General features: G+C 39.5%; 2 protein-coding genes across 2 annotated transcripts in view; both read left to right on the forward strand.

Moving 5' to 3' along the window:
• Positions 1 to 3,233: 3,233 nt before the first annotated feature.
• The window catches only part of DRC9 (dynein regulatory complex subunit 9), a gene marked incomplete at both ends in the record, with an annotated part of 36,516 nt that continues 12,623 nt past the window's right edge, over positions 3,234 to 27,126 (forward strand). The window contains 7 exons of the mRNA XM_079705203.1: positions 3,234 to 3,271; positions 3,649 to 3,916; positions 8,684 to 8,907; positions 11,498 to 11,626; positions 13,682 to 13,763; positions 24,970 to 25,131; positions 26,140 to 26,214. Coding sequence (XP_079561329.1) covers positions 3,234 to 3,271; positions 3,649 to 3,916; positions 8,684 to 8,907; positions 11,498 to 11,626; positions 13,682 to 13,763; positions 24,970 to 25,131; positions 26,140 to 26,214 — 978 coding nt within the window. The remainder of the gene's footprint in view (positions 3,272 to 3,648; positions 3,917 to 8,683; positions 8,908 to 11,497; positions 11,627 to 13,681; positions 13,764 to 24,969; positions 25,132 to 26,139; positions 26,215 to 27,126) is intronic.
• Positions 21,994 to 23,389, forward strand: LOC307053924 (heterogeneous nuclear ribonucleoprotein K-like; the record flags this gene model as incomplete). The annotated part of the gene is given in 2 exon segments (XM_079705393.1): positions 21,994 to 22,503; positions 22,505 to 23,389. Coding segments are annotated over 2 exon segments (1,395 nt in total).

The following is a 27,126-nucleotide window of genomic DNA, read 5'->3' on the forward strand; positions in this document are numbered from 1 at the left end:
GGAAACTCTCGGATCCTAGCCAGGAAGAGAAAGACCGCGATCACAAAGGCAGGAGGAGAGAGCTCTTCCTTCTCTTTATCTTTTGTCCCCCACCACCCCCTTACTCCTTTCCTCCTTCTACTCCTTTATCTCTTTCCAGAAATGACTTAAGTTCTTACCGCCAATCTTCATTTTGACTCCGAGGGTGAAGAGCACTGTCCTGCAAAGGCTTTGTTGCGTTTTAAGGAGAGGTCATTCAGCTGCCAAACTCTCGCGGCGCGCAGCACCGTGGTCACGTGCCATAGGTCTTCAGTAAATATTCGTAGATTAGAATGGGATAGCTTAGTGGACGTGAGAGATTTACATTTCCTAACTATTGCACATTTATGTGTTGCCCTATGGATTCATTCCTTTTGTCAGCAGTTTGTTGAATGACTGACTACCATGTACGAAATTTTGTTCCTGGCTCGGAGGAGGCTGCAGTAAACAGAACAACAGAAAGCTCTGCCCTCATGGAGCTTACATCCTAGTAGGGGGAGCAAGACAATGAGCAAGTAAAATATATGGCACATTAAAAGGTAATGTGAGAAAAAATTTTCTCTCTGGAGATTGGCTCCAGATGGGGCAAATGGCAGATACCTAGAAATATGCCACTGATTTAAGCTAGTACCTGATGGACCAGTGGTGAAGAGGTGAGGGGAAGAGTCGTTCACCTTGAAAGAATAGCATATGCAAAGACCCTGAGTTGGAAGGGAGCATGATTCCATAGGAGAAAGAAGCCCATTGAAGCTGGAGCCATGAGAGCAATAAAAGGGCAGTGCCAGATGGATCTGGAGAGGAAAAGAGGAGCCCAGATCATGCAGGCCTTATGGTCCAAGTTAAGAGTTTTACTTTTTTTCCCAAGTTAGTGAGAAACCATTGAAGGGTTCTAAGGAGAGACATGATGAGATTTTCAATCTTAAAAGATGAGTTCTTGGGCTTCCCTGGTGGCGCAGTGGTTGAGAGTCCGCCTGCCGATGCAGGGGACACGGGTTCGTGCCCCGGTCTGGGAGGATCCCACATGCCGCGGAGCGGCTTGGCCCATGAGCCATGGCCATTGAGCCTGCGTGTCCGGAGCCGGTGCTCCGCAACGGGAGAGGCCACAACAGTGAGAGGCCCACATACCGCAAAAAAAAAAAAAAAAAAAAAAAGATGAGTTCTTCATTTCAAAAAGATAACTTTTAATTTGGAAGCTGTGGGGCTTCCCTGGTAGCGCAGTGGTTAAGATCGGCCTGCCAGTGCAGGGGACACGGGTTCAAGCCCTGGTCTGGGAAGATCCCACATGCCGCAGAGCAACTAAGCCCGTGTGCCGCAACTATTGAGCCTGTGCACCACAACTGAAGCCCGCACGCCTAAAGCCCATGCTCTGCAACAAGAGAAGCCACTGCAATGAGAAGCCTGTGCACTGCAACGAAAACTAGCCCCTGCTCTCTGCAACTAGAGAAAGACCCAATGCAGCCAAAAATAGTTAATTAATTTAAAAAAATTTGGAAGCTGTTAAAGTAGTTCAGACAAGAAACAACAGCTAGATTCAGCATGGTGTTGGGGGAGATGGAAATTGAAGGTAAAATCCACAGGACCTCATGGTGGTTTGAATTGGGGGAATGCTGATGTCAGGATGACAGGAAGGAAGCAGAAATGATTCCTGAGTTTCTAGTATTGAGGAATGAGAAGCCATAACAGAACGAAAGCACTGGATTCTACATAAGCATAGTCCCATCTTACCTATGTGAGGCACACTTACCTATGCCCCAGGCCTAAAAAATGGAAAAATAAAGAAACAACAACACAGCAAAAGAACAAAATCTTAACACCATGCTATTTCCTCCTAAGACTGCCCTTGAACCAGAACATTTAGCTACTTTGGAGTATCTTTTTTTCCGTTTACATAAAGATTCTTTAATTTTTGCATATAAGATGTTTGTTGCATGAGACATACTTGTAACTGCCCTCCTCAGGGTCACTTTACTGTGGACAAAATCACACTGGAAACTTACCATTCATTATTCATTCAGTATAGAGCAAAAATCTCCATAGGGTGTTCTCATTGTAAAGCTTATTTAAGCAGAAAGGGCTTTGGTTTACTGAGGAAGGGTAACATCTTAACAGCAGTGTTAAACTGATTTTCAGGATAAATACAGTTTCAGTTTTTCTAAGTGCAGTCTCAGTTGTTTTTCTAAGTCTGGGTGCAATAAATTCTGTTAATCTGGCAGATCAGGGAAATGGAGCCATCAAATTAAATATTTTAGTAATCAGAATAACAGAAAAGTAAATCTATTATATAAAGATTACCAATTAATACTCAGAATATAATTAAAAAACATACAAAAGCCATGTTGGACACTAATTTACCTTAAGAAACTCGAAGATTATATTTATCTGCCAATAATTAAGCTGACTACTTAGTACACCTGTGCCACACGGTGGCAGTGGTTCTTCCATCTCCGGGACTGCTCTGCTAAGCCAAAAGGGGGGATAAGCCACAGCGCTTGTAATTCTTTTTCTCTTAATGGAAGAGTATAGAAATAACTTAAATGGCATTCAACATTCCCTTAAACTAATCTCAATGTTTTCTTCCCACTTTAGGTGACTGCATTTTTGTGAGATTATAAATGTACCAAGGAGGTAAACAAAACTAACTCAAGAAGAATGGAAGAGTATGTTCCAAATTCCAATTTATTATATATTCATATGTATATATATAAAAAATATATATATTTGAAATGCCTTATGTTAAATTTCCGTGTATTGTTTACCTATGGCTGTGTAACAAATTACCCCAAAACTTAGTGATTTAAAATATAAACATTTATTATTTCACACAGTTTCTGTGGGTCAGGAATTTAGGTGTAGCTTGGTTGGATGGTTTAAGAATTTAGGAGCAGCTTAACTGTATGGTTCTGTCTGGGGATTTCTCATAAGTCAAAGTTGGCTAGGGCTGCAATCATCTGAATAGTTGACTGGAGCTAGAGGATCCACTTCCAAGATGGCTCATTTACAGAGCTGGCGAGTTGATGCTGGCTGTTGGCAAGAGGCCTTAGTTCCTCACCCTCAAGAACCTTTTCACAGGGCTCCTTAAGTGTCCTTGTGACAAGGCATCTGGATTCCCACAGAGTGAGAGATGTGAGAGAATAATGGAGAAGCTTTAATGTCTCAAAATCACCTAGACTTGGAAACCACAATATTCTTTTGGTTACATAGGTTAGTCCTATTCAATGTGGGGAAGACTACCAAAGGGCAAGAGTACAAGAAGGTGAGAATCATATGGTGCACCTTGGAGACTGGCTACTACATTCTATTTTTCACTAACCATGAGACAGTTTTGGTTGTCATCTAAAGATATTGCTAGAAAAAAGTTTATTTTAGCCCAAGTTCAAATTGGTTAAGCATAGCCAAATAGCCCAGGCTACATATCCTTATTAAACAGTAAGTTGCTTTTCTTTGGGAGGTCAGAATGTTACTGGGAGTTATTTAGCAGAATCATCTGCAAACTACTTTTGTTCATTATCTTGGTTATATTATATGACAAAATGGACTTTGTAGGAGCCAATCTACATGCTGCCTCTGCTTCTGAGTTTAAGTAATTTTTAAACATTTGGTGGCTGACTTATTTTTTCCTTCATTCTTTAGAGGTCAGCTGGAAGCCTCAAATCTTCCTCCAGAAATCTGGCATTCTGAGGTGACAGTGTCAATGACAGGTGAACCACTTACTGCTGTAGAAGAAAATGAAGAAACAGCCAAAGAAACAGCCGTAGAAATCATCCCAGAAGTCATGGAGCCACTCTCCTTTCTAGACGTACTAAGGATCTCTGCAGTTCTGGAGGACACCACAGACCAGCTCTCTATTCTAAACTATATCATGCCAGTTCAGTATGAAAAAAGAAAAAGTATCAGCGTGGTATATACATTCAGCATTACTTAATTTTTTCTTTCTTTTCTTTTTATTCCTCCATCATTGTCAGTACCTATGCCATTCAATTTAACCTGGGAAATAGCACCTTCATATCAGATAAAGGGCTACAATAATTATCTGAGATATGTACTCTCAATTAATGGAGTGAAATAGACATAGCTCAAGGTACATTACCAATCAGAATATCCTTTTCTTCCAATATATTGGCATTATTCTAAAAGGCCTATAGATAAATCAGTATAAATACAATATATATACTGAGGAGATGGAACAAGTAATTGTGTTGTCTTACCTATCTTGTATTTCTCAGCTGCTAAAAGCTAACTGAACACTAGGGGGAGGAAATTCAACTGGACCCTGTCAATATTGCTTTCATCTAAAATGACTTTGTTATTGCTAAATATCTTGCAATCTGCCTTTTTAAATATCCAGCCACATCATTGTGTCAGCCATTACATTTTCAATGATGTTATGGACTCCTCCTCAAAGGACAACTGAGTTATCAAAAAACTCAGCTTGGTAGTGAGCAAAATCTTTATGAATTCTTAAGCTCTTATAAGTTTTAATAACTTGGGTTGTAGATATAAAATAGAAACAATTTATAAATACAAATACACATTTATTACATTTAACAAAATTGCATTATATAATTTGTACAGAATATATTCTTATTTCTGATTCTATGATAAATGAAAATTGCTATAAAAATGAGAGGGTAAATTGATTTTCATGTCTAACAGAAAAGAAGTCCATATGTATTGTGACTAGAAAATTAAATTTCCCTCTAATTGCCCCCTACGATTTTAAATTGATTTTATTTTTATTTATTTTTGGCTGTATTGGGTCTTTGTTGCTGCGCGCAGGCTTTCTCTAGTTGCGGCAAGCGGTGGCTACTCTTCGTTGTAGTGCGTGGGCTTTTCATTGTGGTGGCTTCTCTTGTTGCGGAGCATGGGCTCCAGGTGTGCGTGCTTCAGTAGTTGTGGCACGCGGGGTCAGTAGTTGTGGCTTGCGGGCTCTAGAGCGCAGGCTCAGCAGTTGTGGCGCACGGGCTTAGCTGCTCCATGGCATGTGGGATCTTCCCGGACCAGGGCTCAAACCTGCGTCCCCTGCATTGGCCGGCAGATTCTTAACCACTGCGCTACCAGGGAAGCCCGGCCCTTACGATTTAAAGTTATTATTATTATTATATGTATAACCTGGGTTTATACAGCTTTTATTAAAGTTTTAAAAGTTTATACAAAATTTTAATAGAACACTGGATTTGGAGTTGGGGACCTTTATGGTTTAGTTGTGTGCTATGGGCAATTCATTTCGCTTTCTTGGTCTTAGTTTTCTCATTTGTAAATTGTGATAGAGTTTTTTTTTAATTTTATTTATTTTTTGGCTGTGTTGGATCTTCGTTGCTGTGCGTGGGCTTTCTCTAGTTGCAGCCAGCAGCAAGCAGGGGCTATTTTTTGTTGCGGTGCATGGGCTTCTCATTGTGGTGGCTTCTCTTGTGGAGCACAGGCTCTAGGCACGCGGGCTTCAGTAGTGTGATGGAGTTTTAACTAAATGATCCCTTCTAATACTAACATTCTATGAGTTTTGAGGTACTTTTAAGACATTAATGGGTATTATAGGAATTAGTTTCCTTATTAACTTATGAAAAGCAAAGATATTGGAAACCCAAGAACTAAGCCTTTCAATGCTTTTAAAATGAGTCTAATTCTTAAATTAAGCTAGTTAACAAATAGTACAAAAGAGACTAGTGTTTCCTTTCTATTGTCTCCTTCAGTAAGAATCAAAAATAAAGAGGGAAGATATTCAGTTAACAAGATAAAGTTTTATCAATGATATTTACTGTCAGGCTTTTAAAAAGGGTAATTTTCCATCATAGAAACTCAAGAGAGAAGGAAAAACTCAAATTTATAAACAACCTTCAGTAGTAGTCACCACTCCAGTAAATAAAATAACAAAACTTTTGCAGTTTTATTCTGGTTTATGATCTTCACCCACAGAATTTTCTGACTTAACAGAGGCCCTGCTTATGATTTTATAGAAGTATAAAGAGTAAAGGTTTGTACTCTTATTTTGATTAATAGCAGCTTAAAAGCCCCTTTCTCAATATGTTAGTTCTATAACTTTTAAAAATTGTGATCCTTAAAATAATTTTTTGTTTTTTTACTTTATAGTACTATAGTTGTTCTAACTCATAAATTTTTACAGTACCATTGCACTATAGGGCATAGGATATATAATTAAAAATCTTAGTATGAATGTGAATGCTTCCTTTCTCCAAAAGCTTCACATTGTTGAGCCTTACAATAACAATCCTGGGATGAAAGTTTAGTTAGCATTATCCCTCTTTCACAACCATTTTTATAGCTAAAGATATTTCCAAAGAGTTCTTCATTCATTAGAATCATGGAATGGAATGATGAAAAATATACGAATGTACCAAGTTCTACCAGAAGTGGGAGTAATTGGTCCAAAGTTTGGAAAGAGCTCCCTTGCCCGGAATACTGTTTTTCTTATCTTTTCCCTTAGTATCTAATACCCTACTGTACAAGGAAGTGAATGGACCAGAATATTTAGCTAGTTCCTTTAAGTTCTCTTCTGAAAATTCATATTTATTTCTGGTAATCAGTACATCAAGCTGTTTAACACGTTTGCTTCCTTTTCCAGATGCCCAAGCACAAAGGTAGAGGAACAATGGTTAGGGTGATCAGAAAAAACAAACTTTCCAGGCCTTACATTTCCCATTCGCTCCCTAGACAAAATCTAGAGTAATAACCATCCTCCTACTTAACGTTTTCCTTATGTACAGATAAGTTTCAGTTTAACTGTTGAAATTCTATGGCATCTGTTCTTTTTGTAGTCAATCATAGAAATTTTAATTTAAAGGAGTATTTTAAAATTTAATTCTTACTTAAGGCAGCATTTTGTTTTGTACTTGCCTACAAATGTTTTCCTCAGATCTGAATCTTTGCTTATGGTTGATATAAGGAAAAATGCTGTTGAGTCTGTATTTATTAACTTTTATGGATAGTTTTTTTTTTTTTTTTAACATTTCTGGTCTAATTGTAGTTTAGCTAAGGAAGACCTAGGCTTTTTTTTTTTTTTTTTCCCTGTACGCAGGCCTCTCACTGTTGTGGCCTCTCCCGTTGCGGAGCACAGTCAGACGCACAGGCTCAGCGGCCATGGCTCAAGGGCCCAGCCGCTCCGCGGCATGTGGGATCTTCCCGGACCGGGGCACGAACCCGTGTCCCCTGCATCAGCAGGCAGACTCTCAACCACTGCGCCACCAGGGAAGCCCAGACCTAGGCTTTTATGTATCAATATGCATATGAAACTCTTCTGTGCATAGGATCAGCACAAGAATTTAAGTAATCATATCAAATGCTGAACTTGCATAGTTCTATGTACTGTTCTAAATACTTTTCTTTCTTTCTTTCTTTCTTTCTTTTGTCTTTCTTTCTTTCTTTCTCTCCTTCTTTCTCCCTCTCTCTCTTATTTCTCTCCTCCCTCCCTCCCTCCCTTCCTTCCTTCCTTCCTTCCATCCTCATAATAACTACTGGAGGGCAAGTACTATTATTATCCCTATTTTATCAATGGGAAGATGGAGGCATAGAGATGTTAAATAGTTGCCTAAAGTCAATATGGTTTATCTGTTTAAAGTAACAGATAGGGCCAGGATTTAAACAAGGAAGTCTGGTTTCAGAGTCCATATGCACAGCATAATTGCTGTGTTATATGGCTTCCCATTGGCTCAAGATTTTAGCCACAGATTAAATAGGAATCATCAATTGAAAGACATATCCTGTTCCTATGGTAATGCTTACCCCTTAGTATTCAAGTTTGTGTTTGAAAATTCCCCACATGAACTTCGAAATCTATATCACACCACTAAATATACTACCAACTCCTACTCTTTGGTATGATTCTCCTTTCATTCTTTATACAGTGGGCCCTCCATATCCGCGGGTTCCACATCTGTGGATTCAAGCAACCATGGATCGAAAATATTCAGAAAAAAATTCCAAGTATTTCCAAAAAGCAAAACTTGAATTTGCTGTGTGCTGGCAGCTATTTACATACTATTTACATTGTATTAGTTATTATAAGTAACCTAGAGATGATTTAAAGTACATGAGAGGATGTGCATAGGTTATAAACAAATACTATGCCATTTTATATAAGGGCCATCAGCATCTGTGGATTTTGGTCTCCTTGAGGGGTTGGGGGTGGATTCTGGAACTAGTCCTCCACAGATACCAAGGGACAACTGTATTTAAAATTCATGTGTTCAGTGAACATTTGAGTCTTTACTGTACCGTAGACATTCTTCTAAACAATGGGATTATAAAGATGGCCACATTTACTTAATATCCAATCTTGTTCCAAAAAGAATTTGAGGTGCACCAAGATCTCTAAGACATTGTCCCTTCCCTCATAGAACTTACAATCTAATGGAGATATTTATACAAATAATTACAAATGGTAAATGTCTGTTAATAGAGATGTTTCACAGAGAATTTTACCTTTGGTCATAAAGTTTACCAGGTTGGGGAATGACAGAGAGTGGGAACGTTGTATAAAGTCAGGAAGACACAAAACAGCAGAGCATGTAGTTTGATGTGGCTGAAGAAAAGGGTAATTTTCTGGTGGTAATATTATAAGAGGTTCAAAATGTAGGCAGAGACCCTCATATAGCATTGTTTCTTTATGTTTTAAAAATCTGTCTTAACGTGAAACATTATTTATTGCTTTTAGGAGAATAACAAAGAAATGCATTTAGAAGGAAAAAGCTTAGAAAAACTTTCACTGGTCTCAAAACCCGCAAAAATATCCAGTCCATTCGTACATAAAGAAGAGCCCAAGTTGCCAGAAATCAGACACGGAGGCCAGTTTAACAAAGTGCAAGATCTTATCTTCAAAAAACCTACAAGGCAGACCATAATGAATACAGAGACACTGAAGAAAATTCAGATTGACAGGTAAGGAACGAGAGCATATTTGGAAATGTGATAATGTATTTCTAGATGGCTGAAGAGTGGGTCAGGGGTGACTCACTGCTCTCTTCTTTTATGGGTTGGTCATTGTATCCGAGTGACTGCAGATAATAGGATTAGCCAAAGACTACCTAGGGGAAGTGTGGTACAGTTGAAAGTATGGTGGCTGTATGGTTGGGCAAGTTATTGAGCCTTTGTTTACAGTTTTTAAAAATGAGGATAATGGGGCTTCCCTGGTGGCGCAGTGGTTAGGAATCTGCCCACCAGTGCAGGGGACCTGGGTTCAAGCCCTGGTCTGGGAAGATCCCACATGCCGCAGAGCAACTAAGCCCGCAAGACACAACTGCTGAGCCTGTGTGCCACAACTACTGAAGCCCACACACCAAGAGCCCATGCTCCACAAGAAGAGAAGCCACTGCAATGAGAAGCCCGTGCACCACAGCGAAGAGTAGCCCCCGCTCGCCTCAACTAGAGAAAGCCTGCGTGCAGCAATGAAGACCCAATGCAGCCAAAAATAAATAAATAAATAAATAAATAAATAAATAAATGAGAATAATGATAGCAACTTTGCAACATTAATGTAAGGATTAGCAGGAAGGTTCAGCCAAATGCTTGACACAAATTGGTAGCTATTGTGATACTTTATCCATTAGTAAGAGACAGACACTGTCAAAGTAGCCAAATTTTAAACTGCTTTAATCCTGAGGTTTCTTAAAAGCAGTCTCAATTTCCATTGTCTCATTATTCAGTTTTTTGTTGTCAACTGGCTTGCTGACAAAGAAGCCTGTTAAGTTAAAAGAGGGTATAACCTTACGGTAAGAATTTTTGGTAAATAAGCATTTGTAGCAATTACCCAGAGCCATTAGCCACATCCAGCCTGTAGTCTATTTTTGAAAATAAGTTTTATTGGAATACAGCATTGCCTGTTTGTTTACATATCATCTATGGCTGCTTTCATGGGATAACAACAGAGTTGAGTGGTTTCAACACAGAGTTTATGTCCTGCAAAACCAAAAATATTTACTATTTGTCCCCTTACAGAAAAAGTTGCTGACCCCTGCTTTAGGCCCTCACCAGAAGGGTATTGTCTCTTGCTAAAAACAATCTGGTCCAGATTTGCATAGATGACAGACAGTGTCCTGTTTAGAAGCTGCTAGTTAATGTCCTTTCATTCTCAGTGTGTTGGATCATATTTTTTAATTGATTTCTTGACTCTATTGTATTTATTTTCTTAATATAGTTATTGAATCTTTTTGTGTGAACTATTGGTAATAAATTATTATGTAAAACAGTAACTGTAGTTCTTACTGATTCTAGATCAAAACATTAAATAGCAGTTTTAAAAATTCTCTACCTGGGAGAATACTATAAAAAGCAATGGACTAGGAGTCAGGAATCTGGATTAAATAGTTCTAGTTCTTCTTCAAACTAGTTATGTGACCTTGGGCAAGGCATTTAATCTTCCTGAGCCTGGGTTTACTCATCTCTAAAATGTGTTGTATTAGCTCTTTAAACAAAAAAATTTTTAGATGATTTAACTTTTTCAAAATTATGAAATATATCAAAAATGCAGAAAATTATAAAGAATAAAATAATGAATGCTTATGCATGTAACCACCAAATCTTAACATTTTACATGATTTCTTTAGAGTGTTTTTTCAAATAAAATACTTAGGATACAACTGAAGCCTCTGATTCTAGTTCCCTCACCCTTCCCCCAAATATTTCTTCTGAATTTGTTGTTTATTATACTCTTGCATATTGTGATACTTTTATTAGGTATATAGGTGTTTTATTTAAACAATACATATAGTTTTACATGTTCTTAAATGTTGTATACATAGTATCATGCTGTACATTCCAGGTCTGTTAGTCCTTGGTATGTAATCTTTTTCAGGTTAGGGAATTTCTCTTTTATTTCTAGTTTGCTAAGAGTTTCTGTTGTTTGTTTTTATATTTTTTTAATTTTTAAAAAATTTTAATTAATTAATTAATTAATTAATTAATTAATTATTTTGGGCTGTGTTGGGTCTTTGTTGCTGCACACTGTCTTTCTCTAGTTGTGGTGAGCAGGGGCTACTCTGTTGCAGTGCGTGGGCTTCTCATTGCGGTGGCTTCTCTTCTTGTGGAGCACAGGCTCTAGGTACGCAGGCTTCAGTAGCTGTGGCACGTGGGCTCAGTAGTTGTGGCTTGTGGGCTCTAGAGCGCAGGCTCAGTAGTTGTGGCGCACGGGCTTAGTTGCTCTGCAGCATGTGGAATCTTCCCGGACCAGGGCTCAAACCCGTGTCCCCTGCATTGGCAGGCGGATTCTTAACCACTGTGCCACCAGGGAAGTCCCTGTTGTTTATTTTAAATGATGTGATGCTCATATGGCTTTTTTCTCCTTTTGTCTTTATTAATGTGATGAATTCCATTAATAGATTTTCTAATACTAAACTATTTTTGCATTCCAAGAATAATTCCATAACTTAGTTATGATGTTCCTTCTGGGTCTTAACTTGTGTGATTTCTGTAGCCCTTTGGGAATGTAGGGAAATATATCTTATTGATTCATCTTTTTTGTTTCTCCTTACAGGCAATTTTTCAGTGATGTAATTACAGAAACCATGCAGGAGTTGCAAGATTCAGGCACTTTCACCAATCTCCTGAAAGCTTTGGGCAAAGAGAGGGAAAACAAAATGCATTTCTATAATATCATTGCCAGGTCAGAGTAATTTTAGTTTTATTTGCTTTGTTGCATTTTAAAGTTCTATAAAATTCTCACTGGAAGTCTTAGATTTCTAAAGCAAATCAAATTTTTGCTTTTGAATGAAGATAACTAAAAGTCAGAAATTTGGGTTTTATTCCTAGTTCTGCTGGAACAATCACTCAATTTCTGGGCTTCAGTTATCTGTGTCTATAATATATAAAGTACACTATATGTACTATAAATGGGTAGTGCATAATCTATGGTTTGTTTTGGCAATGACAATCTCAAGATTCTAGTTAAGTTCATGCTTGCTTTTTTTATAAATTTATTTATTTTAGTTATTTATTTTTGACTGCGTTGTGTCTTCATTGCTGCTCGTGGCCTTTCTCTAGTTGCATTGAGCAGGAGCTACTCTTCATTGCAGTGCGCGGGCTTCTCATTGCAGTGGCTTCTCTTGTTGCAGAACATGGGCTCTAGAACGCAGGCTCAGTAGTTGTGGCACACAGGCTTAGTTGCTCTGCAACATGTGGGATCTTCCTGGACCAGGGATCGAACCCATGTCCTCTGCATTGGCATGTGGATTCTTAACCACTGCGCAACCAGAGAAGCGCAAGTTCATGCTTTCTAAAAATTCCTGAGTAGCAGTATTTCTCTAGCTGCAATTTAGTGATAAGTGTTTTTGTTGTTGTTGTTGCTATAGACTGAATGTTCTTGGCCCCCACCTTAGCTTTTGGACATCCTGACTCCTAATGTGATGGTATTAGGAGGTGGGACCTTTGGTAGGTGATTAGGTTGTGAGGGTGGAGCCTTCATCAATGGGATTAGTGCCCTTATAAAAGAGACCGAGCAGAGCTCCCTCTCCCCTTCTGTCATATATAGATACAAATGAAAATGGACATTTGTGAACCAGGTAGCTGGTTCTCACCAGACACTGCATCTGATAGCACCTGGATCTTGGACTTAATAGCCTCCAGAAGTGTGAGAAATCAATTTCTTTGTTTGTAAGCCACCCAATCTATGATATTTTTGTTATAGCAGCCCAGGCTCAGATAGGTATTGTTTTGTTTTGTTTTTTCTTGTATTGTTCTGTTATTTTATTTTAAACCTAAATAATGGGATTGCTGGAGATAAGCAGAATTCTGTTTCTGAGAGCAAACAGAAACAACATAAAATAGTTAAATTCTCATTCAGACAGTACTGAGTTTGAATTCTGCTCTGCCATTTACTATTTGTGTGACCATGGCAAGTGTGTTAGTCTGTGTCTTCTGAGAGATAGATACCAAGATGAGATTATTAATGTAAAGATTTTATCAGGGAAACACCTATGTGAGAGAAAATGAGGAGGGAGCCTTTGGATTTAATGCTGGACTCACCCTAAGTGAAGGAGACGAAGGTTGAGTGGAAGAGACTGCCCTGCAGTCTAAGGATGGTTTGGGAAGGTCATCAGGGAGCCCTTGAGCCAACGTCAAGCATCAGAAAAGTCCTGGGTCTTCCAGGAAGGGATGGTCTTATCCCTGCCACACTCAAAACTTGGCTGGGAGCAGTCAGTGGGAAGTGTGGCCTCAGAGCACACACAGTGAAGGAGTTCAGAGCCTAGAGCTGGGACCCTTACTTGCTTACATTGCCTGTACTTGGAGGTCGGTGAGGAACATTCTCATGTCCTCCACAGCAAGTTACCTCAGCATTCTACATGCATTTTCCTCATCTGTAAAATAGGGGTAATGATAAAGACTACCATATAAGGTTATTGAGAAGTGCTCAGAATAGAAAGGAGTCTTCTTTTTCCTCTTCCTCTTCCTCTTCTAGGCTTTTTCTCAGCAGCAGCTATTTTAGATACAACACAGTCTTTTTTTAAAGTGTTACTGAAAGTTTGCTCCATGGACCAGCACCATTAGCATCACCTGGGAACTTGGTAGAGAAACAAATTCCAGGGCCCCCAACTGAGACCAAATGAATGAGAATCTCTGGGGTAGAGCCCAGGAATCTCTTTCTTAGCTTCTAGGCGAACCCTGTGCACACTAAAGTTTGAGAAGCACTACTCTAAACACAAATTATTCTTATTTCTCCTAGGGAGAAAAATGGAAGAAAAAAGATAAAATCTCTTCAAAAACAGCTATTTAATATCAAAAGAGAAAGGCAAGCTGAAGTACAGGTAAGAATTACCTGGGCAACACCAAAAGTTACTGAGCTAAAACAGCTAAATAGAAGCCATCTTTCTCAAGCAAAAAAAAAAAAAGAAGTTATGTATAGGAAATTGTTGTTTCTCCCGGGGTGCCTAAACTATTAAAAATATAAAGAGAGTAATTAGGTATTTGGCCTGGAATGTACAATTATGTCCAGAATCAACCTCTGGGAGACCCTAACCCTCTGGAGCTCTAAGCCTGTTCTTACCCCTCCCAACCGATCCAACCACATGACCCACTCCTTCCCTCCAGGAGACCGTGTCTCAGGCAGTCTCTTGTATGCCAAGATCCCAGATGGGAGACTATAGTCCTAGGTAGGATATTAAGCACATTACATACCTCCTTACACCTGATGGTTAGGGTTAATAATGTCATTTGCATTATATTTCAAGTACAGAGTGGATTTATTGAGCTTCTGTGGTCATTAGGGCCTAACCTTATGTCTAATCTACCTCTATAAGAAAATGCATCCTGAGTTTTAAGCAAGTGACTTGCAAAACAATGTTTGGGCTACAACCTAGACAGTTAGAAATTAGTACCATTAGGATGACTAACACTATTAGCAGTTTAGAAAGTTACAAAGTATGGCCTAATATCAGCTTTTCACTGCCTAGCTAGTTGGACAAGTTTATGCTTCCGATCAGGGAATCTTCATCATTCCCTACATAGAAGTTAGAATAATATTTGAAAAATATATTCGGAAGAATTGTCTAAAAAAAGTCACTAGCCTTTCTTCTGAGATACTATCTTTAGGTCTTCTGAACAAATCATTTATTTGTTCTATTATCTCTCATTTTCTATTATCAATTTTGAACTACCTTTGGTATTGATTTTCACTTCATTATCCCTATTAACCCTCTGTTTATAGCCTACATTTTTAGAAAACAATTTCTTTTTTAATTTTTATTTATTTATTTATTTATTTTTGGCTGCATCGGGTCTTAGTTGCAGCACAAGGGATCTTTGTTGCAGTGCATGGGCTTCTCTCTAGTTGTGGTATGCGGGTTTTCTCTTTCTAGTTGTGGGGTGAGGGCTCCAGAGTGCGTGGGCTCTGTAGTTTGTAGCACGTGGGCTCTCTAGTTGTGGCGCGCAGGCTCAGTAGTTGTGGCGCACGGGCTTAGTTGCCCTGCGGCATGTGACATCTTAGTTCCCTGACCAGGGATCGAACCCGCGTCCTCTGCTTTGGAAGGTGGATTCTTTACCACTGGACCACCAGGGAAATCCCCTGAAAACCATTTCTGCGCCACCCTCCCCCACAAAGGCTTCATTAAAACTGGTGTGCACTTAGGTTTTCTCTCTAATGAATAGACTTTATCAGAGGTTTCTTAGCCTTTTTTCCCTCAAAATTTCTACCATTATTTAAAACTTCCTCTTTTATTTCTTGACTATTAAAAAAGAAGATATTTGTATCAATGTCCTTTTAAGGCTCCAAACCAAACAGTATCAAGAGACCTCAGCGTTGGCACTCTGCCAATCAACTCCCCTTTGCTACTATCACAGCCACTGTTTTTCTCTTTCTCTAAACACTTTAAATTATATTGTTGGGGACTTCCCTGGTGGTCCAGTGGTTAAGACTTCCCCTGTGAATGCAGGGGGTGCGGGTTTGATCCCTGGTCGCAGAGCTAGGATCCCACATGCCTCGTGGCCAAAAAGCCAAAAAAACATGAAACAGAAGCAATATTGTAATAAATTCAATAAAGACTTAAAAAATAAATATATTGTTGACAGTATAATTTTCCAGACAACAGGTAATACTAGGTTGTGAAACTTACCTTCTTGGATTACAGTCTCAGCTGTTACATTCAGACACAGTAAAACTGAAGTAGAATATCACTCAGATATTTTGATCATCAACAAAGGAGTAGATAAACCAGAACTAGAAGATGCAAGGCAAACCTTGAATAAAAAACAGCTATCAAGGGCTTCCCTGGTGGCGCAGTGGTTGAGAGTCCGCTTGCCGATGCAGGGGACCGGGTTCGTGCCCCGGTCCGGGAAGATCCCACATGCCGCGGAGTGGCTGGGCCTGTGAGCCATGGCCGCTGAGCCTGCGCGTCCGGAGCCTGTGCTCCGCAACGGGAGAGGCCACAACAGTGAGAGGCCCGCGTACCACAAAAAAACAAACAAAAAACCATCTATCAAGATGAAATCAAGTTAAATCCCTAGAGTTACTAAAAAACCAGTGGTCAAGTCAAGGTTGGAAAGCAAGAAGACAGTTAGGAAGTACATGGATATTAGAGACCTGTGGGTCAGAAAATGATGACAGTAATTAGGATGGCAGGTTTGAGTGTGTGAAAGTATGTGTGGAGATCACTGGAATGTGAGGGAGCAATTGCCTTACGAAGCTTCCTATTGGGTCCCCAGGCAAAGCGACAAAGTCACAAAGGAAAAAAATCAGGTTGCTGTTAGACTTCTGAACATCGGCACACGAAGCCAGATAACAGTGGAGCAGTGTTTTCGTGAAACTAAAGGGGAAAAAAGAGAGACCCAAGGTCAATATATAAAAATTAATGTATCTTTTCCATATATCAGCAGCAGACTTAGAAAAAGAAATTGAAATATATATATTTACAATATCATCAAAAATATCAAATATCTAGCAATGAATCCAGTGGCAACAACAAAACGTGCAGGACTTCTTTGCAGAAAACTATAAAACAGTACTGAAAAATTAAATAATATTTAAATACTTGGAGGGATATACTATGCTTATGTTTATGGATTGGAAGACTCCATATTAAAAAGATGTGGATTCTTCCAAAATTGATTGATACATTGAATTCAATCCCAATCAGAATCTTGATTGGATTTAATTTAATTACTTATTTACTCATTTTTGTGAGACTTGACAAACTGATTCTAAAATTTATATTGAAATGCCAAGGACCAAAAATATTCAAGACACTATTAAAGAGAACTTGTGGGACTTCCCTGGTGGCGCAGCAGCTAAGAGTCTGCCTGCTGGTGCGGGGGACGCTGGTTCGACCCCTGGGCCGGAAGGATCCCACATGTCGCGGAGCAACTGGGCCCATGCGCCACAACTACTGAGCCTGTGCTCTAGAGCCCACGTGACACAACTACTGAATCCCGCACGCCTAGAGCCCGTGCTCTGCAACAAGAGAAGCCACCGCAATGAGAAGCCCGCGCACCACAACCAAGAGTAGCCCCTACTCACCGCAACTAGAGAAAGCCTGCACGCAACAATGAAGACGCAATGCAGCTTAAAAAAAAAAAAATAATAATAATAAATAAATAAGTAAAAGAAGTTATTATATTATGTAACTGTTTTAAAAGGTCATATAACATTTGTCTTCAATTACCCTGTGCCAAGTCAAAGGCATCTAGTTTTAATGCTATTGCCATGGGCCTCTGATTACTCTGGTTCTTCTCTGTATAGCTGTTCTGCACAAACTTACAGCCTTCCATGATGACAGTGTGGAAACAGAGGAGGATATAAAATGCTTACAGGCTATGATTGTAAAACCATCATTAAGTCATACTAATAAGTGGACCCAAGTGTCATGCCGTTTCTTCATCTTCCAATATGCAACAAAGATCCAGCCTAGAAATACTGAGTTATAGGCCAAGGATCTTCAGTTATATGAATTCCTTTTAAGATTCTCACTAAGAAGAGATCTGCCTTCACCATAACCCATTATCATAACCCTGGTTGTCCATGGTGTCTAGAGCTTTCTCCATGATCAGTCATGGACTGATGCAGCATATTTGTGGGTTTTTGTAGCAGACCAAACTTTACTTCCAAATCCCCAAACTGCCTTCAGATCTAAACTTCTGGACTTGTTATTTGAATTCAGAGAAGCTTTAGTAATGGAAAGAAGCAGTCAACCAATTAGAGTTAATAAGGCTCCGATGGCTGCCACAATATTGTGAGCAGAAGTCTTTTTCTTTTCCCCAGCCACAGCGTGGGGCTTGTGGGATCTTAGTTCCCCAACCAGGGATCATTGAACCCAGGCCCATGGCAGTTAAAGCACTGAGTCCTAACCACTGGATGGCCAGGGAATTCCCCCAGAGGCTTTTAATGGTAGTGTCTGTTTTCATAATTGAACACAGAGTAGGGAGGAGAGTACTGGTTCCTGAAATTTTGGGGAGCTGGAGAAGATGGAACTTGTCTTATACCTCAGGCTGCCTCTTTGGTTGGATGGAAAAAGGAAAATGGAAATGTGGTCTATTAAAGTGATAAAAGCCATGGGAAAAAAATAGAGTTCTATATTAAATTAACATTTATATTTGCCTGTCCGTCTGTAACTAAGAATACTGGCTGATTCTATGAGAGTCTATGAATAAACTCTGAGCCAAATAATCTCCCGTTCTAAAATGCAGATGAAGCATGATCAAGTCAGAACTTCTAAAGTTTCAGGCTCCAATTCCACCCACTGCTTTCATTTCCATTTGAACTATTACCTTTCCAATCACACCAATTTCCTCTTTTCTTTCCTTTTGTACTAAAGTTTTCGCACACTTCACTGTCTTCGATAATCTCTTCTGAGTAAACTCCTTCTTAAATGTGATGACTATATACTCCAATAAAGATGTTAAAAAAAATGTGATGCCTAAAACCGTACACACTATTATAGATGTCTAACCACAACAGAGGATAGGGAAGAATTTTTTCCCTGTTATATAAACAGTATACAGTGCCACAAATTGCAGTAATATAAACAAAGAGGAAGCACTCCAAATGCTTTTCACAATATTGTATGGCAATATTCTTTTATGATTGTGAAGATTCTGATGACAAACCATTAGAAGAAGCACAGTGAAAGGAAGACTCTGAGAAATCTAAAGAATACAAGGGAAGGGAGGCACCTTTTTACAGTGCTGCTATTACAACAACCAGTGGTGGGGCCCTAACCTCAGGTTCTCATGTTAGAAGCTGGGTAAGCCTCTAATGAAAGTGTTGGAAGACAAGTTAGGTCTTCACAATTCTCAACTTACAAGATTTTTCTAACCAAAATCAGGACTTTAGTTTCACCTCTGCTTCTTCTTGGAGTCAGTCCAGAGTTCTAATAATCAACAGGGTTTTGAATTCTAATGTCTCTTACGTACCATATACCAGCTTTGAGTTGTTTGCAAATTTAACAAGCACGTTTTCTATATCTATATTTAATTCTTTAATCCATTTTGGAGCCTAGAGTTCATCATCATCATGTCAACCTATTCTCTTTGGTACTCTTTCTATTTCTGGCCCCCCAAAAGGAAATTAGTCATTAAAGAATGCAAAAAGCTGAGGGGATGAGTGAAGAAAAGAGCGAGGTAACATGCAAAAATTAGTAATAGTGTGGCCAGAGAAAAAACAAAGTATGGCTTGGAGTGTGGAGCAGTTCAGGGATGTTTTAAGATATCATGCAAAGCTTCCAGGATAGCACAGAGCTTTCCAAAGTGCATTCAGTGACCATGGATGGCAATGGGGTTGCTGAATGAAGCACAAAAGGATGAGAAATTGGTAGGGCTGTAGTTGATGTAGGGCTACCCAATCTAGACATTCGTGTGAACCCAGGTGTAAAAAACAAATTTTCATGATTAACTCCTGCTAAGGAAGAGGTACAAAATGCTCTTCATCCAGCCATAGAATACAGATGGTCACTATGAGGGTCAAAGGCAAGAGTTTGTACTCAAAATAACTGAGCACCATTAGGAAGATCCCTCTCAATATTGCCGTAAGATTTTAGGGTTCTAGGACATCCAGCTTGTGCCCTTTGACTCCTCTTATAACCAGTCAAAATGAGTAGGGGTGGGTTCATATCCTTCATGGTTACTGCATCTAACCTCAATAATCATGGCAAAGCTGAAGTAAGTGAAGGACTCTTCTTTAACAGCCAACCTTCTCCTTGAAGGCTCAGGCTTCTAGCTTACATAAGATATATCTCTATATGTATGTATGTTACCTACCTATCTATCTCTACTTCCAGTTGTCCAGCACTCAAAATTTAAGGGAAATGAGAATTCCTAGGCCCAGTGGGGAAATAACTCCTTCTTGGAATCCTATTCTGAGAACATCTCCCCAGTGCTATATACCTCCGTGGCAGCTCCAGCACTGGAAAGGTTTATTATACATGCTGGAGTCAATAGGATGAGGTAAGGGCAAACTGCTTTAAGAAACTCTAGATCAGCATAAAATCAGGCATTGTTGCTGCCTCAGGACTTTGGCATAATTTTTCCTTTTTCTTAGAATTCCCCTCGACCCCACGTTTCTTCTTTTTTTTTTAATTTTACTTTATTTATTTTTGGCTGTGTTGGGTCTTCATTGCTGCATGCAGTCTTTCTCTAGTTGCGGCGAGCGGGGGCTACTCTTCATTGAGGTGTGTGGGCTTCTCATTTTGGTAGCCTTTCTTGTTGTGGAGCACAGGCTCTAGGTGCATGGGCTTCAGTAGTTGTGGCACACGGGCTCAGTAGTTGTGGCTCACGTGCTCAGTAGTTGTGGCACACGGGCTTAGTTGTTCCACAGCATGTGGGATCTTCCTGGACCAGTGTTTGAACCCGTGTCTCCTGCATTGTCAGGCAGATTCTTATCCAGTGCACCACCAGGGAAGCGCAACCCACTTTTCTTACCCTTCAGGTGTCAGAGTAAACATTCCTTTCTCAGAGAATCCTTTTTTTGGACTATCCAATCTTATATAGGTCTCTCTTGTTATTTTCTCTCATAGCCTGTTGTCCTTTTCTTTCATAGCATATTGCACATTTTTAAAAGTTTATACGTATTTGTTTCCTTTTAGTTACATCTTTCCCACTAGATTGTAAGCTCTATGAGGGTAAGGACCATGTCTATTTAGGCCTTTACTATTTACCTAGAGTCTAGTTCAATGCCTGGTACATAATAAATATTTAAAAAATGAATACCAAGGCCATTAAATTGCCAAGCACTTATTATCAAAAAGGCCTGATATTACAAGTGTTGGCAAGGATGTGGAGAAAAGGGAACCCTCATGTACTGTTGGTGGGAAAGTAAATTGGTTCAGTCACTATGGAAAACAGTATAGAGATTCCTCAAAAAATTAAGAATAAAACTACCATATCATTCATTTATTCCACTTCTGTGTATTTATCCAAAGAACATGTATATCAGAAAGATATACGTACCCCTATGTTCATTGCAGCATTGTCCACAATAGCCAAGATAAGAAAACAACCTAAGTGCCCACTGACAGATGAATGGATAAAGAAGATATGGTATATATATACACAGTATATATACAATGGAATACTACTCAGCCATAAAAAGATGAAGTCTTGCTATTTGTGACAACATGGATGGACACTGAGATTATCATGCTAAGTGAAATAAGTCAGACAGAGAAATATAAATAACATATAATTTCACTCATGTGGAATCTAAAACAAACAAAGAAAACAAAAATAGATGAACAAACCAAACAAAAACAAGCATGTAGAACAGAGTAGTGGTTACCAGAAGGGGAAAGGATTAGGGGTGGGAAATGGGTAAAGGGGGTCAACTGTATGGTGACAGGTGGAAACTAAACTTTTGGTGGTGAGCACATTGTAATGTATACAGAAGTTGAAATATAATGTACACATGAAACTTACATAATATTATAAACCAGTGTTAACTCAATTAAAGAAAGAAAAGAACCTGCCAAGCACTTTGGAACCTGTGAAGCGTTTTCACACATATTGTCAATTAATCCTTATGATTATTTGCTAAGATATTGCAGACAGGGTAGATATTAATGTTTCTATTTTAAAGAAGGTAAGACTTAGAGAGTTTAACTGACGTGGCCAAATTCACACAGCTGGTGGGGCTTGGGTGGGAAGTTAGGTCTTTTGATCATTTAGTTCAGTGCTCTTTCCACCAAAATGAGATAGTAATGGGAAATTTGTGTGCATACAGAGTACCCAAATAGTGTGCCTAGGAAAGAATCTCACAGTCCTGATGCTTAGAACTACTTATCTTTCATTTTCATTTATACCATCCATGATTATTGGGTAAATTTCCCATAGTGTGATAGCAGAAAAATAGATCCAGTTCCTTGTTGAAATATAAAAACAAAAGGTGGGTTCTCTGTCTAGCTGTGACCAGCTGAGGCTGCACAGCAGCATAGGGATGGTAGCCTTGCCCGGCTACTGCAGCACTAGGGTGTCAGTTGGTCCCACCCAGAACACTTCAGTTCTGCCCTGCAAAGATATATTTAATAACTGATTGGTGTGCCCCTTTAATACAAGAAAATGGAAACTGAACAGCCAGAGGAAACCTTTCCCAACACCGAAACCAATGGTGAATTAGGTAAACGCCCTGCTGAAGATATGGAAGACGAACAAGCTTTTAAAAGATCTAGAAACACTGATGAGATGGTTGAATTACACCTTCTGCTTCAGAGCAAGAATGCTGGGGCAGTGATTGGAAAAGGAGGCAAGAATATTAAGGCTCTCCATACAGACTACAATGCCAGTGTTTCAGTCCCAGACAGCAGTGGCCCTGAGTGCATATTGAGTATCAGTGCTGATACTAAAACAATTGGAGAAATTCTGAAGAAAATCATGCCTATCTTGGAAGAGGGCCTGCAGTTGCTGTCACCCACTGCATCCAGCCAGCTCCCACTCGAACCTGATGCTGTGGAATGCTTAAATTACCATCACTATAAAGGAAGCGACTTTGACTGCGAGTTGAGACTGTTGATTCATCAGAGTCTGGCTGGAGGAATTATTGGGGTCAAAGGTACTAAAATCAAAGAACTCTCGAGAGAACACTCAGACAACAATCAAGCTTTTCCAGGAATGTTGTCCTCAATCCACTGACAGAGTTGTTCTTATTGGAGGAAAACCTGATAGGGTTATAGAGTGCATAAAGGTCATCCTTGATCTTATATCAGAGTCTCCCATCAAAGGATATGCTCAGCCTTATGATTCCAATTTTTATGATGAAACCTATGATTATGGTGGTTTTACAATGATGTTTGATGACCGCCGTGGACGTCCCGTGGGATTTCCCATGCCGGGAAGAGGTGGTTTTGACAGGATGCCCCCTGGTTGGGGTGGGCGTCCCATGACTCCATCCAGAAGGGATTATGATGATATGAGCCCTCATCGAGGACCTCCTTCACCTCCTCCTGGACAAGGGGGCCTGGGTGGTGGCAGAGCTCGGAATCTTCCTCTTCCTCCACCACCACCACCACCTAGAGGAGGAGAGCTAATGGCCTATGACAGAAGAGGGAGACCTGGAGACCGTTATGATGGTGTGGTTGGTTTCAGTGCTGATGAAACCTGGGACTCTGCAGTAGATACATGGAGCCCATCAGAGTGGCAGATGGCTTATGAACCACAGGGTGGCTCTGGATATGATTATTCCTATGCAGGGGGTCGTGGCTCATACGGTGATCTTGATGGACCTATTATTACTACACAAGTAACTATTCCCAAAGATCTGGCTGGATCTATTATTGGCAAAGGTGGTCAGCAGATTAAACAAATCCGTCATGAGTCAGGAGCTTCGATCAAAATTGATGAGCCTTTAGAAGAGCCCGAAGATCAGATTATTACCATTACAGGAACACAGGCCCAGATACAGAATGCACAGTATTTGCTGCAGAACAGCGTGAAGCAGTATTCTGGAAAGTTTTTCTAAGACTAGTGAAGAACTGAAGGAGTCCTGCATCTTTTTTTTTTTTTTATCTGCTTCTGTTTAAAAAGCCAACATTCCTCTGCTTCATAGGTGTTCTGCATTTGAGGTGTAGTGAAATCTTTGCTGTTCACCAGATGTAATGTTTTAGTTTCTTACAAACAGGCTTGGGGGTTGGGGGAGGGTGTGCAAAAACAAACATTGAAATTTTGAAAAAGCAGCAGAGTGAGTGACTTTTTTTTTTTTTGCGGTACGCGGGCCTCTCACTGTTGTGGCCTCTCCCGTTGCGGAGCACAGGCTCCGGACGCGCAGGCTCAGCAGCCATGGCTCACGGGCCCAGCCGCTCCACGGCATGTGGGATCTTCCCGGACCAGGGCACAAACCCGTGTCCCCTGCATCGGCAGGAGGACTCTCAACCACTGCGCCACCAGGGAAGCCCGAGTGACTTTTAAGTTTTGTTCATTGTTGATGGTTTAAAAAAAATCCCCCCATGTAATTACTGTGAACACTTTGCTTTGTGGTCACTGTAACATTTGGGGGGTGGGACAGGGAGGAAAAGTAGCAATAGTCCATATGTCCCTGGCATCTATTCAGAGCAGTGTGCAGAATGTAATGCTCTTTTGTAAGAAACGTTTTATGATTTTTAAAATAAATTTAGTGAACCTATTTTTGGTGGTCATTTTTTTTTAAGATGGTCATTTTTCAAATGGCTGAATTCCCCCCAACCTGCCCCCAAACTAAACACTAAGTTTAATTTTCAGTCCTCTTTTGGATATAAATAAATGCATCTCTTCTTGGACTTAGGCAAATATCTTGACACATTCAGTTCTGGTGATTTCTTAAGTGATTTGAAAGTCCATTGCTTGGGAGGAAATTCTACCACACATTCATGCTTCTAATAAGCTAGAGATTTTTGTTTGCTTTTGCAAATGCTTGCCCCTACTTTGCAACGATTTTCTGTTTGTAGTTGTGAAGAACCAAGGTGGGAAGCAATACAACAGATGGACTAGTTGGTACAAGTATATACCAGAAGCCTAATGGTGGCAAGTTTTATTAATCAGAATAATACTTGGTTATAGAAGTGACTGATGCTAAATAAATTCGGATTATTTTTTATTAGATAATTTCTCACCTATAGACTTAAACTGTCAGCTTGGTAGTGTCTATTAGTTAAACTTTGTAAAAAGAATATATATATATATATTCTTGTTTTTCCATTGTATGCAAATTGAAAGAAAAAGATGTACCATTTCTCTGTTGTATGTTGGATTATGTAGGAAATGTTTGTGGACAATTCAAAAAAAGATGAAAAAAATTCCTGTGGATGTTTTGTGTAGTATCTTGGCATTTGTATTGATAGTTAAAAGTTCACTTCCAAATAAAACTCCCATAATGCTAGATTTGATGTGTGCCCAATTTGAACAAGCATTGATTGACACCTGTAAAATTTGTTAAAACATTCCTCTTGTAAGGAAATACAATAATCTTAAATTATAAAAAAAAAAAAAAGATAAGCTTAAGCCACCGACTAAGCTGAATGGAGGTAGAATGTATTTTAATTTAGAAACCTGGTCTTACCTTTACAGAGTCGACATGAATATATTGCTCACCTCAAGGACCAGTTGCGAGAAATGAAGGCAAAAACCAACATGGAAAATCGCTATATGAAGAGAAACACTGAGCTGCAGATTTCCCAGACCCAGAAAAAATGTAGCAAAACAGAGGAGCTCTTGCTGGAAGAGATTGAGGTAATCACTGTTAATTAGGAATGAATCAGGTAGCTGGCAGTCAAGCTGTCGCTCCTGATATTGCCTCAGCTGACAAAGGAGGAGAGAGAGGGAGACTTTCCCAATCTTTGCTGTCTCTCTCCAGCAACCCTAACATTTGAGGTTAAAAACAAAACAAGAATAAGGACTTGCTTTTTTGCAGACAGAGATTCTGATGGGCTGTAGCTTACATCTCCTGGTTTTTTGTAATGACTTTGAAAATTGGTTGTACTTTCTTCTCTTGGTCACTTTATCCTTACTTTATAAAACCACTTGCCATTTCTCCTGGTATTTATAGGGAGAGGGCAAAACAAGATGTTCAGTAACTGCAGGTTTTTGCTGCTGCTTTTCTCACTCAACCAGTATCTTTCATCCCTCCATTAAGAAATACAAAATCTAGAGGGCTGAACTTCATGCAAACCTACATTTACAGAAATGAGAAGTCACAGTGAAAAATATCAGGAGAAAGAAACAAGGGTAGACCCTCATTAGAGGAGGAAGACTAAATGGCTAAAAGAACAAGAGGTCGGCGAGAAGGAGCAAACATCAGTAGAGCGTATCACCTGTGTGCAGGAGGTGACTCCTTTCTCTGACTTATTTGAAAGCTTACTTCCCAAGTGTGGCTTAAGACTATGACAACAAACTTTTTTCTTGCACTCTGGAATTTCCTTCTGTAGGCCTGAGAAGCTTGTGCCCTTGAAGCATTGTTTCTCTCCTTAAATGGACACCAGTTTCCAGGCCACAGGATTATGGCCCTTTTGCTCTGGGCAGTTGCCTGTGTCTAGCACAGTGCCAGACATGGCTCAGCCATGTTGTGAACATGAATTGAGTTGAAGGGAACGGAATTGCTGCTCTGGAGCCATATCTCGTAATCTTAGGATCCCAGCTGGTAGAGAAGACCTGTACTACTGTCACAGCCTCACCCCTGATCTTGAGAACTCACTTCCAGCCCCAGGAAGAATTCCTGACATTGGTTTGTTGTTCTCACAGAAACTAAGGCTGAAAACTGAAGAAGAGAAACGGATTCATGCAGAGATTGAAATATTCCTTAGAAAGGAGCAGCAGGTGGGTCCCCAAAACGTTCTTATCCTCTGACATGTTTGGTTATAAAATACCAAGGACAGCAAAAAAAATCTAAGAAAAATCAACTATAATTCTACCAGCCTAATAAATGAGCTGTATAGCCCACTTTCCTTTAAAAGTTATCCATCTGGATAAATATTTTATAAAGCTGTAATTTGAGTACAGGTAAAATTTTGTCTTCTACCTTTATCATTTAGCACTATATAAGAAACTTTTCTTGTTCCTATATTGCTTCATATTCATAATTTTAAACTAAAATTTCCTGATTTCTTAAAATTATAAAAATAGCATATTCTTAGTTGAGGGAAGATTTTTTAAAAATTGCCAATTGGGGACTTCCCTGGTGGCACAGTGGTTAAGAATCCGCTTGCCAATGCTGGGGACACGGGTTCGAGCCCTGGTCTGGGAGCAACTAAGTCCGTGCGCCACAACTACTGAACCCACATGCCACAACTACTGAAGCCCGCATGCCTAGAGCCCATGCTCCACAACAAGAGAAGCCACTGCAACGAGAAGCCTGTGTACCGTAATGAAGAGTCGCCCCCACTCGCCACAACTAGAGAAAGCCTGCATGTAGCCATGAAGACCCAACACAGCCAAAAATAAATAAATTAATTTTTAAAAAATTGCCAGTTGGTTTTTTACTCATTTTTCCATTTTATTACAGTCTCTTCATAAAATAATTTTAAGTGGTTTTATAATGTTCCATTGAATGGTTATTCCATAATTTGTTACTCTTTTGTTTTGGATATTTAGGTTATTTCCAAAGTTTCATTATTATAAATAATTCAGTAATGAAAGCTTTGCCCAAATAACTGTTTTATTCATTGCAATTACTTACTAAAAGTAAATCTCAAGCATGAGATTATTAATTCAGAGAGTCTGTTATTTTGT

This window comes from Hyperoodon ampullatus (genome assembly GCF_949752795.1).
Source record: "Hyperoodon ampullatus genome assembly, chromosome: 5".
Taxonomy (NCBI): Eukaryota; Metazoa; Chordata; class Mammalia; order Artiodactyla; family Ziphiidae; genus Hyperoodon; species Hyperoodon ampullatus.